A 14,813-nucleotide genomic window follows, 5' to 3' on the forward strand; every position below is an offset into this window, starting at 1 on the left:
GCTGTCTGCTGGTCTGGAAGGCTCTTGTGGAATTGATGCCTGTGGCTGAGGGGACACCTGAGCAGGTAAATCAGGAACAGCTGCTGAGGCAGGAGCCGAGACAGGCGTGGCTTGCGCAACTGGAGCCGGAACAGGCCCTGCAGCCTTAGATTTGTAATCCTGCAGCATCTTATGCAGGTCCTGCAGGAAAGAAGATTGTACCGAAACCATGTCTTGACCTGAATAATGCTGTGAATGGGCAGCCTGATGACGATAACCATCTTCTTGGTCATACCCTCCTTCAGAGTCCGTCTCCTGACACTTGAACAGAAGTTGAGAGGGACTGTTAGCGTAGCCATATGAGTCCTGATCATCCTCATCTGACTCCTCCTCATCCAATAGTAGAGCTGGTGGCAAGGGGGTTACCCTCCTAGGAGAGGTCATTTCCGGTGTAATTCTTGTCAAAGAAATAGTGATTCTTTTCTCCGATGCCAAGATCTTAGACGGTCCCGTCGATGATGGTACTGTGAATGCCGTCGTCGACTCTGTCGACGGAACATGCCTCGTCGACACTTAAACACTCGGCGACGAGATTGGAGTCGTCGATGTCGTCAACGTCGAGATTGTCGGCATTCCAGCCGTCGTCGTTGTTAATGTTGTCATCGTCGAGGCCCTCGTCGACGACACTGTCGTCGTCGCTGACCTCGCCGTCGACAATGCAGTCGTCGGTGACCTTCCCGTCGACGGTGTTGCAGCTGTCGTCAACGCTTTCATCCTCGTCAATGATCCCTTCGTCGTTGAATGTTCCGTCTATGAGCCCGTCGATGGAACCAGTTTTGGTTTTGGCTTCAATTTCTTCGTTGACGGAGCCTCCGTTGACGTCTTCATCGTCGATGATTAGGAACTTCTGTCAGACGATTGGGAAGAGGGTTTCTTGAAGGCTGGATCAGTCTTCAAACCCTTAGAAGGCGTAGATAGTCCTACCCTCTCCTTTTCACTATGGTGAGGAGATTCGCCTGGACCTTGGCTCTCAGACTCTCTGGGGGTCTTTTTTGAGGCCTTAGAAGGATGTTCCACAGAAGGAGAAGGGGAACCCCTACCCCTTTTGACTGACCTTCTAGATGACACAGCTGATGATAAATCCTCACTGTCATTGGAAACTGCGGGTTTCCTTTCCTTCTGCTTTTGGATCCAGGTAAGAAGTCTACCAGCACGATCCCAGAGGGTCTCGGTAGAAAAAGTACGGCAGATCTTGCAGTCCTCTGCCTTATGATCCGGATGGAGGCAATAAATACAATCCTTACGTTTATCCTCCACAAACAACCTTTTCTTGCCACAGGTGGAACATGGTTTCAAAAGGGCCTTCTTCTCCTTGTCAGCCGTCCTTGTACAATCCTGAAGACAAATCCTGTAGAAAACTTTTGAAAAGAGATAAAATGAGCAGAGCTCAAAGGAGACTCCCTAAGCACAACGTGCAGTAGAAAATCTGAGGCTCGGAGGTTCCTTCAGGAGGGTTCTATGGGGAGAGGCTCTTCTGATTGGCTGATGCATAGGTTTGGTCTCTTTTACAAAAAGAGGGTGATATGCTACAAAAGGGAATGAGGCCTAGGCCTTTTTCTTTCTCTTTTGTACCTACTGCTATGTTATTTTTGTTACCGAGACTCCCATTCAGACGACAGGAATGATACAAAAGCATGGAAATCTATGAAAGTTCCAATACTGGGGCAACCACACAAACTGTAACATTAGTGGGGTTATCTACCTCATCACGTCCCTGCAAACTCCAGTATGTAGTTATGACTACCCGTAAGGTGAAACCAACGGTAGTCTAATATCACAGTTTTGTGATATGTAAAAAAAATCCAACACAAAGCTAACCAGGCACTACCTAGTATCTAAACACATGGGATGAAGATATCAGATGAACGTAGAGAAGCCCCACTACACCACACCTATCGGTGACCTAGACCACACTGCACCAGTATAATGGCCATAACTCCAATAGCCCGCTATCAATTAATGCACACACTGTGTTCTGAACCATCAGGACAGAGAACTGATTTGTGGTACCTCATTTTGGAACATTGTTGCCTTATTATTCTTACAATAAATATAGAGTAGGCACACAAAACCATATTGGCTGCACACAAGGGCCTAGTCTTCAACCTCCATCAGTCTAGTCTTATGGCAACAGACCTTACAGGGAATACATTTCCCAGAAGAGAACCAACCATCTTTGTGTGTTATATCTGTTAATTCTTGTTGCCCCTATTCTTTCCAGTATAAAGCACATAGAGATGGCATATAAAAGATATGGCTTTTACAACTTGGATTTGTTTTTAAACTCAGTCAGTCTAGTCTTACGTCAGCAGTCCACACAGGAACTACATTTCCCATGGTTCTTGCCCACGTGGTCAGTTTCTAGCTAGCACGAAACAATATATGCACAGACGCACGGTCCTTTAAAAAGACGTACCCGGCTTTACTAACCTCCTCCTGCCAGGCATGCCACATTCTGGAGGCGGGGACAGCAACCAGTCATTTACTCTGCAACTGTGACCACATGTCGGTTTGTGATTTTATGTTGGACCGCTTTTTGGTCACACAGAGAAGAGCAGCACTTGTAGACCGTATCTTGGTCACAACTCTGACCCTTTTGGTCCTAGCAAAACAATGAGATATACACTCCTACATGCCGGCTCACTTGAATATTTCAGTCTCAGCAAAAATGACCACACATTGGTCTCTGTCTCCTCACCTTCTCTGACCACGCAACAATGACGCAGATAAAAAGCAGCTATACGTGCTTCAATTACGACAAAATTTGGGTCTGTTATTATTTTTCTAATTCACATTATGGCCTTTAACCATACAGGTCTTGTTGTATTACCTTAGCTGAGGTATAAGAAGCTAGACGCGCTTTGAGTAGGATCGCACAGTGGTCCATGCCACTTACAGGTATCATGAAACGGTCTTTACCCCTTACAAAAATGGTGGACAAAGTATGCAAAAGAGAACATGAAGTAATTTCTAATTACGTACACTTATTTGTGTGAAATCATGACTATTGCACATTTTACATCTGTATTTTAATAAGGTAATAAGACCCTCAGGAACACAATGAGACTAAAGGTCCATTCATCCACTACCTACACTGTCCAAAGTAATTTAAATGGAAATACACCTGTGACGATGTAACATTAAAGGTTGGTCTTTTGTTCGATTCGTGGACTCTACCAGACAGAGGTAGAGTTACATACAAGTATACAAAGTAGAACCTACTTTTGCAAAAAAGAGATGAGCACAATATCCAGGTATCTGCAGTTTATGATAGATTTCCATTTACTCGTACCTTCATGCTTCTTTCTGCTAATTTGTAGCATCTCTCTTGCTGAATGCTTCACCACTTGTGCACTAAGGTTAAGTTAGTTCTACTGCATTATGGCATATAGTTCCAGTTTGCAAAATTAACAGGGTACCTCAAAAGAAGCTTTAAGGTTGCAATTCGTTAGTCCCATTTGTACCCCATCCCCTGCAGACCCCATCAAATGTAATTGATCGCGTCAAAGGGAAATGCAGTTATAAAGTTCATGGTGATCTGCTGCCTACATTAACTTTTTTCCTTCTGGATCTGTACGAGGAAGACGTTCCTTCGCTGCAGCACTTTGCTTTCTGCCCACTCGCATTAAAAACAATATAAGCAGCAGGAGAGTGATCATCTGTGACAAGTCATTGACCACTGCCTATGAAGCAGGCTGCTGAACAGAATCACAGCTGGAGGACAGAATTAAGTCCACCGTAAGCTTCTAAGGTGCCTTACTCCTCAAAACCTTCAAAATCACATAAAACATCCAAGTGGAGTTCGGTGAAGGAAAACTTGATAAATTGAAACAAGCATTTGCAATGCAATAGGTCTAGCATTTGTAAAAGTAAAAGCTACTGGTATTATAAATTATGTTTTTTATTTATATTTTTTGGTTTGTAGTGGAGTAATTATTTAAGGAGTAAGTGCACGCAATACTATATTATAAGATTTGATATCTCGCTCTGCTCAGCAGTTGGCATCTCACCTTACTTACAGTTCAGGCTTAATCCACCCTAACAAGTTCCTCAGGAAGCAGGCTTACAAGCAAATAGGACGAAACAATAACAAAGGGAAAAGCCAGAAGAAACAAAAAGCAGTCCCTGCACCATAAGACTTTCAGCATAGTAGCTTCCCATCCAATGTTACTTACCAAAGAGGAGAGCAGCATTTTAAAAAGGTAGCAGAGAAAGGCTGAGCGCCAGCATCAGTGTTTCCTCTTGTTGCAGGCTGCTTGCTGTACAGCCCACACGCAAAACAAAAGCACAGGAGTGTATGCCTGCTTGTGCCCCAGGGAGACCATACAGTGCAGGCTGCTACGATACCACTCTAGACGGTCCTGCTCGTGTCAGAGGGTAGGGTGGGGGGGCCCTGTAAGTGCACGCTCGATCGCAGCGAAGGAATGGGCAAGAGATTGCAGAAACAAAGCACGGCATCCCTGAAGCGGGCGCCGCCTCAGCTTTAAAGTAAAAAAAACAACAACAAAACACAAACGCGGAAACATGGCGCGGCGTCCACAAAGCAAGCTTTGCTGTCACTAATGCTGCTTGTTTGAAATGGTGAGGACCAGCGCTTTCCATGAGCACCAGTAACATTCACAATTACCTGTTCATATTTTTTGTAGACACGGAGAGATTAATCGATAGCTCTGTTAAAGACATTTAAGTAATATCATCAGCTGCCGATTAATCTCCTCGTGTTACAAAAATATGAATATGTAATTGTGTAATGTTATTGGGGCTAGTAGAAAGCACTCCCAAATGTGTTCCCAGGGTCCCTGCTGGCACGGGTGCACAAGGTCGTAGCCCAACACACACAAAATAAAGCAGCCCCGCCCGCAATGGAAGATCCAGCACCCCACATGTGTCTCAGTGGGATGGGCGGGCGGGGCTGACAGATACAGCGGAAACAATGTATCCCTGTATGTTATGTTATCAGCACTTTTATAGCGCACAGCTGCCCCAGCAAAGGGGCGTCCCGGCGCTTTGGACAGGCAAAAGACATAACACAGGAGACATCAGAGAGTCAGGTGGCAGAAGAGCGGAATTCTAAAGTGCAGAAGGAAACAGATGGGTTTTAATGGCCCTCCTGAAATCAAACAAGTCATCCAATGCACTAATTTGGGATAGAAGTGAATTCCATAACTTAGCAGCTAAAACACGGAAGGAACGTCCTCCGGCGCGGCAGAGCTTGAACCGCGGGACCACCGCCAGGTTTTGACCCAAAGACCTCAGAGAACGAGAAGGAACATAGGGAATAAGAAGGTTATCAAGGATCTGGGGGGAGGACAATTTAAGGATCTTGAAAGACAAACATAAGGTCTTAAAATCAATCCGTTGCGCCATGGGCAGCCAGTGTAGTGTCCGGATAGTTTCTTTCGCGGAACAAAACCTCGGTAGACCCACCAGGGCTCTAGCAGCAGCATTTTGAACACGCTGCAACCGGGCGACTTCCGCCTCGTTGGCCCCTAAGAGGAACGAGCTGGCGTAATCAAGCCGTGATAAGATAGTAGCCTGCATAATCAGCTGCCTGGTAGGGGCATCGAAAAATTTCAGGATGGGCCTAAGCCCTCGCAAAATCCCAAAACACGTAGCTGCCACTTTTTTTGTGTGGCTGCCAAAACTGAGGGCAGAGTCTAGCCAGACACCCAGGTTTTTAACCTCCGAAACCGGAGTTGGAGTGACACCTAACTCTGGGGGCCACCACTCTACACCCCAAAGGCTGCTCTGTTTGCCCACAATCAGGACCTCCGTCTTCTTAGCATTGAGCTGAAGACAGTTAGCTGTCATCCAGCCCGCTGCTGCTAAGAGACCGTCCCGGAACCTGGGAGCCTCAAGGTCGGATCTCCCACTCAGTGTCACCGCCAGCTGTGTATCGTCAGCATAGGAGACCATGTTCATGTCCCAATGCTTGGCGACCGCAGCCAGCGGCTGCACATACAGATTAAACAATGTGGGACTCAGTGCTGACCCCTGAGGCACTCCCTGTTCGAGCGGATAGGATTTAGACTCAAAGGGCGGGGTTGCAACCCAGAATGAGCGATCAGCTAAAAATGACCGAAACCAGTCCAGTGCTGTACCAGAGACACCGGCCTGTTCCAGACGTTGCAGCAGAATCAAGGGTGAAACCGTGTCAAACGCGGCACTGAGGTCAAGTAACACCAGTGCCGCAGTCTGACCGGAATCAAGCACAGACCGCAGATGTTCCGTCATCGAGAGTAGAGCTGTCTTGGTGCTGTGGCCAGCACGGAAGCCATTCTGGGAGGGATCCAGAATTTTAGCCCTCTGTAGATGTTCCAAAAGCATACCATTGACGTGGGCCTCTGCCACCTTCGCAACCCATGGGAGCAAAGAGATTGGTCGATAATTCTCCAATTTGATGGGGTCCAACGTGGGTTTCTTTAAGATCGGGGTGACAAAAGCCTGTTTCCATTTGGTTGGAACAGTGCCTGAGGAAAAGGACAAGTTAATGAGCTGGCGCACATGAGGGAGGCAAAGAATAGATGGTTCCCTAAACTGCGCCAGTCTAAGAGGGTCAGCAGGAGACCCAGATTTTACTTTAGTGGCCAACCCATTAAACACCTCCTCCGACAGGCAAGGGAGGGTCGAAAGAGTCACATTCGTGGAAGGGTTGGTTCTCAGAGCCTCGCTCGAAGGGATAGAGCAGGGAAAAGAACGATAGATAGCCTGAACCTTTTCAAGGAAAAAGGCCGCTAGATCTTCACAATGAGACTCTGAACAAATATCCGCTGTAGGAGCTCTTTTCACGGTCAGGTCTTTAAGGACTTTCAAGATCAGTTTCGACGCATTAGAGCGGTTTTTAAATTCTTTAGAATAGTAGGCCGCACAGGCCCTACATATGGCTCTATGATAGCTTTTGACTTTAGTGAGGTATGCAGTCTTTTTCCCAGCTTCGTGAGTTTTCTGCCAGTCCCGTTCCGCTTGTTTACATGCTTTTTTTAGCGGTAGCAAGGCACTATCGTACCATGGACTTGGTTCTAAGGAGCGACATTTGCTCCTCGTGGCGGGGATCAAAGCATCTAGAGCCCGGCTAATCCAGACACAAAAAAGATCATAGCCGGATTCCACCTCGTTGAGGGGCCCAAGACGATTTTCAACAAGAAGGCGGTGGAAATCTTCAAGCTTTAGTTTTTTCCAAGGACGTTTAAAAACGACTATCTAACGGTTTAAAAGGAAGGTCACCAATTGTAAGATACAATTTCACAAGAAAGTGGTCAGACCAGGCAACTGGGCTTGGCTGCGGAACCTTGGCACCCGACAAATTCGAAAATATGGGGTCCAATATATGCCCACCCACATGTGTAGGGTGAGTGACCAGCTGGCTTAACTGCAGTGCCTCTAGATCTGCAATAGTGCTGCTAATCGATGGAGTAAAGTGGCGATCAAAATGGAGATTAAGATCTCCAAGGATACTAAAATTGGCAGAACCCATTGCAAGGGAGCTAGCCATTTCAGGGAGAGCCTTCCTGAAGGCAGTATCGTGGCCAGGCAGACGATAAACCAAAAGTCCGGAAAAGGTGAAATGGTGGCTGACCGTGACATTAAAATGTGCACTCCCGCAGCCATCCAGGTTCAGTACCTTCCAGACACAAGGATAACAAGACTTGACTACCATGGCAATGCCGCCCCCCCCTAGAATTACGATTATGGGTATAGATGGGTATGGCATGTTGTCATGACAAGGAGCTCTCTCCGCCCGGCGTAGGAAACAAAAATTCCACTGAGGTAGAGGGCAGCAATGGGACACGCAGGAAATCATAAAAATAAAAATAAGTGTGGAGAGGTGGAGAAAATAATGAAACAATTAACAGCGCAGCACTCATGACGAGCGCCGTGCTGAATATGTATGGAAGTAAGTGTGTCATGCTGCAACTCAGCATGCTGGGCTGCAAAAAACGTAAAAGAAAGTTCTCATCAAAAGCGGACGAAAACAGTCGTTAGGCAGTGCTGCTTCTGGAATAAGCGGAAGTGAGTATCTGATCAACAGCCAATAAAAAGCCAGCTTACAAGAGCAATGTCAGTGTGAGTGTTTGATTGGTTCGGATGCTCCGTCCATCACCACCCCCTTTTGTACTGCTTTGTTCGCCATAAGTTGGCAGGGTATGCTCAGACGTGAGTCCCTTGCTCACTTTGCCACTGGATTCAAGCAAGCCTGGCTAAAGACGTCGGTAATGCCAGAAAACGGTCCTAGGAAGCTTGTTTCCGGTCCAGGGAAGACATGGCTTGGCAGTTCAGGCTGGACTGTTCCCATGAGGCATAGGGTCAGACTGATTTGCATATGGCCATATCTGAACTGGGGTGGCAGAGTGGGCTAAAGAACGGTGATGGATTAAACCCAGATCTGTTGACTGGATGTGAGTGTTTGATTGGTTCGCATGCTCCGTCCATCACTACCCCTTTTGTACCGCAATGATAAACTAATGGCAAGCAGCAAGAGAACTTACACAGCAATAGGTGGAGTTTTACCCAATATACAGATTACTTGATGTCTCGGATAGACAGCACATGCGTTGCCTAGGCGAGACCTAAAAAGGCCTATTAAAGTGTCCCTCTGAGTAATGCTTACCTTCAAAAGTCAAAGGCAGACTCTCCGAAAGACCAGTCATAGCTCTACTTCAAACATTTCCCAAATGAGAACTTCATAAGTTGAGATTCATGATGGAAGAAAGTAGGACAGTTACAATAACACTAGAAATGTTCAGAGTGAATCTCCAAAGAACTGGTTCAACACAAAGAATTTTTCAGACAGAACAAAACACAAAAGGTGATTAGCTGTGATGGATGGCAAGTCATCGGAAATACAAATGCTCAGGTTCCACAACCATAGCAATTTCATAGAATTTCAAAACTCTCTTACCTGTGGGGGTGCTTTTTTCAACAACACCAAAAGAGCCTGCAGAACCAGATTGGAGAAGCGAGGTCCGATAGGAACATAATCTAAATAAAGATAATGTGAATAAAAGGAGATGGCACAAACATGATCTATACTACTGAAGAGTATCTACGTGCTTACATTCATGTATAATCTAAGGCCTCTGCTTATAACTCATGTATTCTTTGACTGACTCTCCACACAGTAAAACCACTATCTTCAAGAGTTTAGTCTTTAATTTGTGATAAAATCTCTTTTTCCCCATCTATTACAGTACAACACTTTTTTTTTATATATTGTTCTAACTCCCTATATACATAACATACAAGACACATCTATCAATAAATACTTTAAAACTAACAAAAAACTTTTTTAGACACTGTTTGCCCATTTGGGTAATTTGTGGGGCACATTCTCAGTGAAAAGTGTGTGGCATTTATTCTTAGAGTAGATGAGATAAAAGTAGAAGCATGTGAATTTATTTAAATGACAAACAAAATCTCTAACAGTTTATATTTTAAAATGCACCCAAGGAGGGCAACATAACATACCAACATACAGTACATTCCAATTTATAGGATAGGGAGATACAAACACTTCTACTGAACAAAACAACGTATGTTTTGTTTTGTAGAATGTGTTTTCCTAGTTTAGGAATATGTAGTATCACAGGAGTCAATTACACGGTCAGGAGAGAGATCATGGACCGAGTTTTATTGTACGAGGACAACAATTGAGAGGCTCTGGGTGGTGATGAAGGATTCAACTGTGAGGAGATATCATCTATATGGTATTGTGACAGAACAAAACCAGAAACTGTCACCAAGGAGGGTTTCATGTGAGACACCTCAAAGGTTTGCACAATCCAGTGACTTTAGAGCCCTTATTTGTAGAAACTGCTTGTCCTTCTGGAACATTCTTCATTATTTATTTCACTTCCGTCTTTTGTACTTGAATCAATAGGTGGTTGTTAAGACTCCAAGAAGAAATGCGGCTGTGCAGTTGCTTAATATGAAATGAATGGAGCTACCCTTATTCCCTTAGTACTTAACCAGCCAGGTCACTTCTCTCATAGCTTTGGCACAGTGGAAACCCTACTTAAAGGTAAAGCCCTGCTGCACCACAGAATCTGCTGGCCCTAGGGTCAGGCTCTTAGGTAGAGCCTCTGTGGGAGGATGGGAAGCAAAAACAGGGGTGCATTATAGAAAGATGGACTGGATTTGTAGTAATTACAGCAATGATCAGAGGAGATAGCAAAAGGCGAGGAATGGACTATATGACTGGAAGACTGGGAGGTGAGGTGAAGGCCTTGGGACAGCAATGTAAAGATGACATTCAAATGCAGGCAAGATTAAGATTGAATGAAATAAAGAAAATGAAAAGAGTGAACATCTAGTGTTATGTTATGTTAAATGTATTTTATATAGAGCAAAATCACCTTCAGGCCTCTAAGCGCTTTTAGAGAGAGTGACCAGGATCACTGATGGCAATTGGTAAAACAAGGCAGCAAAAACTACACTGTGACTAACGTCTCCCTAAATAGGAGCATTTTAAGTTGTTTTCTAAATGTGAGGAGGACCAGGTTCCCTACGAAGGTGCTCAGGTAGATAGTTCCAGATTTGTGGGCGCAAGACAGAAAAGGCTCTGCCCCCTTTGGATTTGGTGATATATTGGGGAAGGACTTGACGGCAGGCCTAAGACGATCGCAGTGTCCGGCCAGGAACATAGTTCTTCAGGTGTTCTTTTATATACACTGGTGCTTGGCCGTAGATTGCTTTGTGGGCAATACAGAGGCCTTTAAATTGAGAGATATGCCCTGATGTTCCAGCCATGTCCAGAGGCAGAGGGCCTCCTGACAGAGTTCACGACCCCACCCTGCCCTGCTTGTTGCAGTACCACATGGCTGTGGTGTTGTCTGTGAACACCAACACTACTCTTCCCCGGACGATGGAAGAAATGCCTTTATTGGAAGACGGATCACCGGGAGCTCCAGAAGGTTGATATGGAGCCCGGACTCAGCCGGAGACCAGAGGCCTCTGATCTCGGTCTCTCCTATTGTGGTCGCCCCATCCCAGAAGGGATGCGTCCGTCACCACTGTGTGTTCTGGTTGGGGAAGGGAGCGGGATCTGCCATTGATCCAATCCTGGTTCATGAGCCACCAATGCAGTTGTCGCGCAGTGCCCTCCGAGAGCTGAACGCAATTGAACAGATTCCCCTAATGCCCCCACTGGAACTTCAGGTTCCACTGCAGAGCCTGCATATGCCACCCGGCATGATCGACCAGTAGGCTGCAGGAGGCCATGAGGCCCAGCAACCTCAGGGTCAGTCTGACCAAAACCCAGGATAGAGGCAGAAAGATCGGAATCATAGCCCGAATATCCCGGACTGACTGTTCGGGAGGAAAGACCCAAAACAGCGTTGTGTCCAGAACCGCTCCGATCAAGAGGAGCTTCTAAGAGGGACTCAGGTGTGACTTCGGCACATTGATGGAGAACCCCAGCGAATGCAGGAGGTCGGCTGTAGTCTGGAGGTGGAAAATGACTGCCTGGGGCGAGCCCGCCTTAAACAACCAGTCGTTGAGATAGGGGAAGACTGAAACCCCTGATCTGCGCAGATGAGCTGCAACCACCGCCATCACTTTCGTTAACACCTGAGGGGAGCTGGTAAGGCCAAAGGGGAGCACTGTGAACTGAAAATGCTCGTGGCCTACCATGAACCTCAGGTAACGCCGGTGGGCTGGCAGGACAGGGATGTGAATATAGGCGTCCTGCAAGTCCAGCGCTACCAGACAGGGATGTGAATATAGGCGTCCTGCAAGTCCAGCGCTACCATTCAGTCTTCTGGGTCGAGGGCAGACAAGACCTGAGCAAGCGTCAACATCCTGAACTTCTCCTTCCGGAGGAAGCAGTTGACGTTCCGGAGATCCAAGATAGAATGCAGGCCCTTGTCCTTCTAGGGAACCAGAAAGTGGTGGGAATAACAACCACAACCTACTTCTGGGACAGGAACACGCTCAATGGCTCCCTTTGCCAAGCGAGCCATAACTTCCTGCTGGAGAAGGCCCAGATGGTCCCCCGACATGCGGTGGTATTGCAGTGGCATGGCTGGACGGGTAGCCTCAAAGGGGAGGGAGTAGCCCCTTCGGACTATCTGCAAAACCCACCTGTCCGATGTGATGGTGCGCCAGTGGTGGAGGTGCTGGCGAATCCTGCTGCCCACTGGCGTTTGATGGGCCTGAAATGTCGGACCAGGAAGGTTTGGAGGCTGCTGCAGAGGACGGTTGGTGGACTGGCCCGCCCGCTGCCCACGACGGTTGTTCCCACGTCCCCGGACGCGCGAAGGTTGGGTAACTTGCTGCATCTTGTGGCTTTGGGCGGTACGTAGTGTGGCACCCCTGCCCTAGCCACGAAAGGGGCAAAATGCGGACTGCGCAGGGCGGCTGGAGAGGCCCAAGGACTTGGCCGTAGCTCTTGAGTCCTTGAAACGCTCTAAAGAATTGTCCGCTTTGTCGCCAAAATGGCGACGGCCATCAAATGGCATGTCCATGAGGGTATTCTGGACATCCCCAGAAAAGCCAGTTGATCTCATCCAGGCATAGCGTCGAAGAGCTACCGACTTAGAAATCATTCTACCCAGAGAGTCAGCAGTATCCAGCCCACAACGGATGGTAAATTTGGCCGCATCCCTCTCGGCGGCAATAGCCTGGAAGAGCACTGTCCGGGCCTCCTCCTGTTACTGAGGCACCACCTGCACAACCGAGTCCCACAGAGAGTTGGAGTAACCGCCCAATAGACATGCAGTGTTTACCGACCGCAGTCCCTAGCTGGCGGAAGAGAAAATCTTATTTCCAAGTTGATCCAGCTTCTTTGATTACCTTTCTGGTGGAGTGGTAGGGAATGCACTTTTGCAAGTAGAGGCTTGGACCATCAAGTTCTCAGGGGTGGGGTGTTGGTAAAGGAAAGTGGGGTCACCCGGAGCCAGGCGGTGGCGTCGGGCAATCATCCTATCCACGGGAGCCCCTGTGTTGGGCCTGGACCAGGTGCCCAAAAGGTAGTCAGTAAGGAAGGGCATCACTGAACGGAAGCAGAGGCTCTGAGGAGCTCACCGCCAGCTGAAGCACCTCTGTCAGGAGGTTAGTCCTGACTGCCACACTAGGGAGTTCGAGGTTAGAGCCTCGGCTGCCCTACGCAACACCACTGCGTACAAACCTCCCTCCTCCGTAGCCACGCTAGGAGGAGACAACATGCCATGGTAAGGGGAGGTGTCCAGACCACTGGCATCCCCCAGTTCCTCTCTCTAATGTCCTGTTCACTGTCCGACTGGTCATTCAGAGGGTCACCTGACCCTTCCCAGTCCTCCTCCTCATCCTCTGGGTGCCAATCTGGCCGAAAAGGGACCCCAGGGGTGAACGGGGGCACAAACTCCCCTCTCGGCGCCGGGGACAATGCGGCGGGGGGGGTGGGGGAAGGCGTGTGGGGGGTTATGCGTCATCAAATGCGGTAATGCTGCCGGAGGAAGCAGCACCGGTGGAGGTGTAATCAGGTCAACCGGATTCCGATACGGATCCAGGCCTGGATCCAAGAGGGGCCAGAAGGCGCACAAGCGTGTTCGGGCCGCCCAAAGATGGCATGCATCACCTTGTAGAACGCGCAAAGGGAAGGGAGGGGAAACGCGGAGTCGACTCTTAGGGCTCTTAGGGAGCCGCGGGTGGGGCACCACAGCATCCCTCAGCGGGTCGGCTGACCAACCAGGAGAAGTCGAAGAGCGACGATGCTTCTTCAACTTCTTATGCTTCGACTCACCCGACCCCGAGTGCGAAGACTTCGAAGACTCGGACGAATAGTGGTGGCTCCTCGACCTCCCTCGCAACCGAGACCTCGAACGGCACTGAGCCGACTGCCGGCACTAAAGCAGCTTTCGGGACCACTCCCGCAAAGCCTTCGGCGCCATTGTCCGGCTGTCGGAGCACGACTTGGGGTCGTGGTCGTGCTCCAGGCAAAAGAGGCACACTTGGTGTGGATCTGTGACCGACATCAGTTGGTTACAGGAACTGCATTTCTTGAAACCGGGCATCCCTCGTGCACCTGGAGTCGATGGACTCAAAAAAGAGAAAAAGTCAGTCATAAAGTGACTGGAGGTACCGCTCTCTCCAGATTTGCGCTGGCTGGTGCGGAAAAACAAAGAACTGACGTCAGGGCGGCATCTAAGTAGCTACCGTGACATCACCCAGGCAACATGACGAGCGCAGAACCGACCGACGCCACCTTCCGATGCGCAGAGATACCAATGACGAAAAACCTTCCGGATCCAGTCTGACACCTGGGGGTAATTCTAACGTAAGGAATCTATAACTAACACGTTTCTTTCAGATCTATATTGCACACCAGCCTCACACGCATATAAAAAACATACTCTCAACCTATCTACAAATAACCCCTCCTCCCTCACATTTGCATCTTCACGCTCATCGTCTTGTTCATTCTCACCTCATTCACTTTTCCTGGCATGAGGTCACTCAAACATCCAACATCACTCCCTCGCGAATGATCACACTTTCTAAAATAAAAATGGCATTATTCTGAGAATGAAACACAAATATGAGACTTCAAACATCAAGGATACCTTCTTGAATTAGGAACACTGCATTTTCCTAGTGTGTGTCCCTATTCACTTCAATATATTCATTGAAGAGAGTTTCCCTCCTGGTAACATGAACTGTATATATTGCCTACACTTTATATTTGTATAGTGATTTGTACCACTCAGCTGACTACTTTGCAGAATTATGAGAGTTATTGTAGGAAACTGGGTTTTAGTTTCAGCCCCCCCCCCCACACACACACATTTTGTCTGTTTTTT

The 14,813-nt window shown here is 47.8% G+C and overlaps 1 protein-coding gene across 1 annotated transcript in view; it reads right to left on the reverse strand.

Annotated features, from left to right (window-relative positions):
• The window catches only part of NSF (N-ethylmaleimide sensitive factor, vesicle fusing ATPase), a 696,320-nt gene that overhangs the window by 105,595 nt on the left and 575,912 nt on the right, over positions 1 to 14,813 (reverse strand). The window contains exon 17 of the mRNA XM_086923839.1: positions 8,939 to 9,018. Within this exon, the coding sequence (XP_086779965.1) occupies positions 8,939 to 9,018 (80 nt within the window). The remainder of the gene's footprint in view (positions 1 to 8,938; positions 9,019 to 14,813) is intronic.

The sequence above is a fragment of the Lissotriton vulgaris genome, chromosome 5 (genome assembly GCF_964263255.1).
Source record: "Lissotriton vulgaris chromosome 5, aLisVul1.2, whole genome shotgun sequence".
Lineage (NCBI taxonomy): Eukaryota > Metazoa > Chordata > Amphibia > Caudata > Salamandridae > Lissotriton > Lissotriton vulgaris.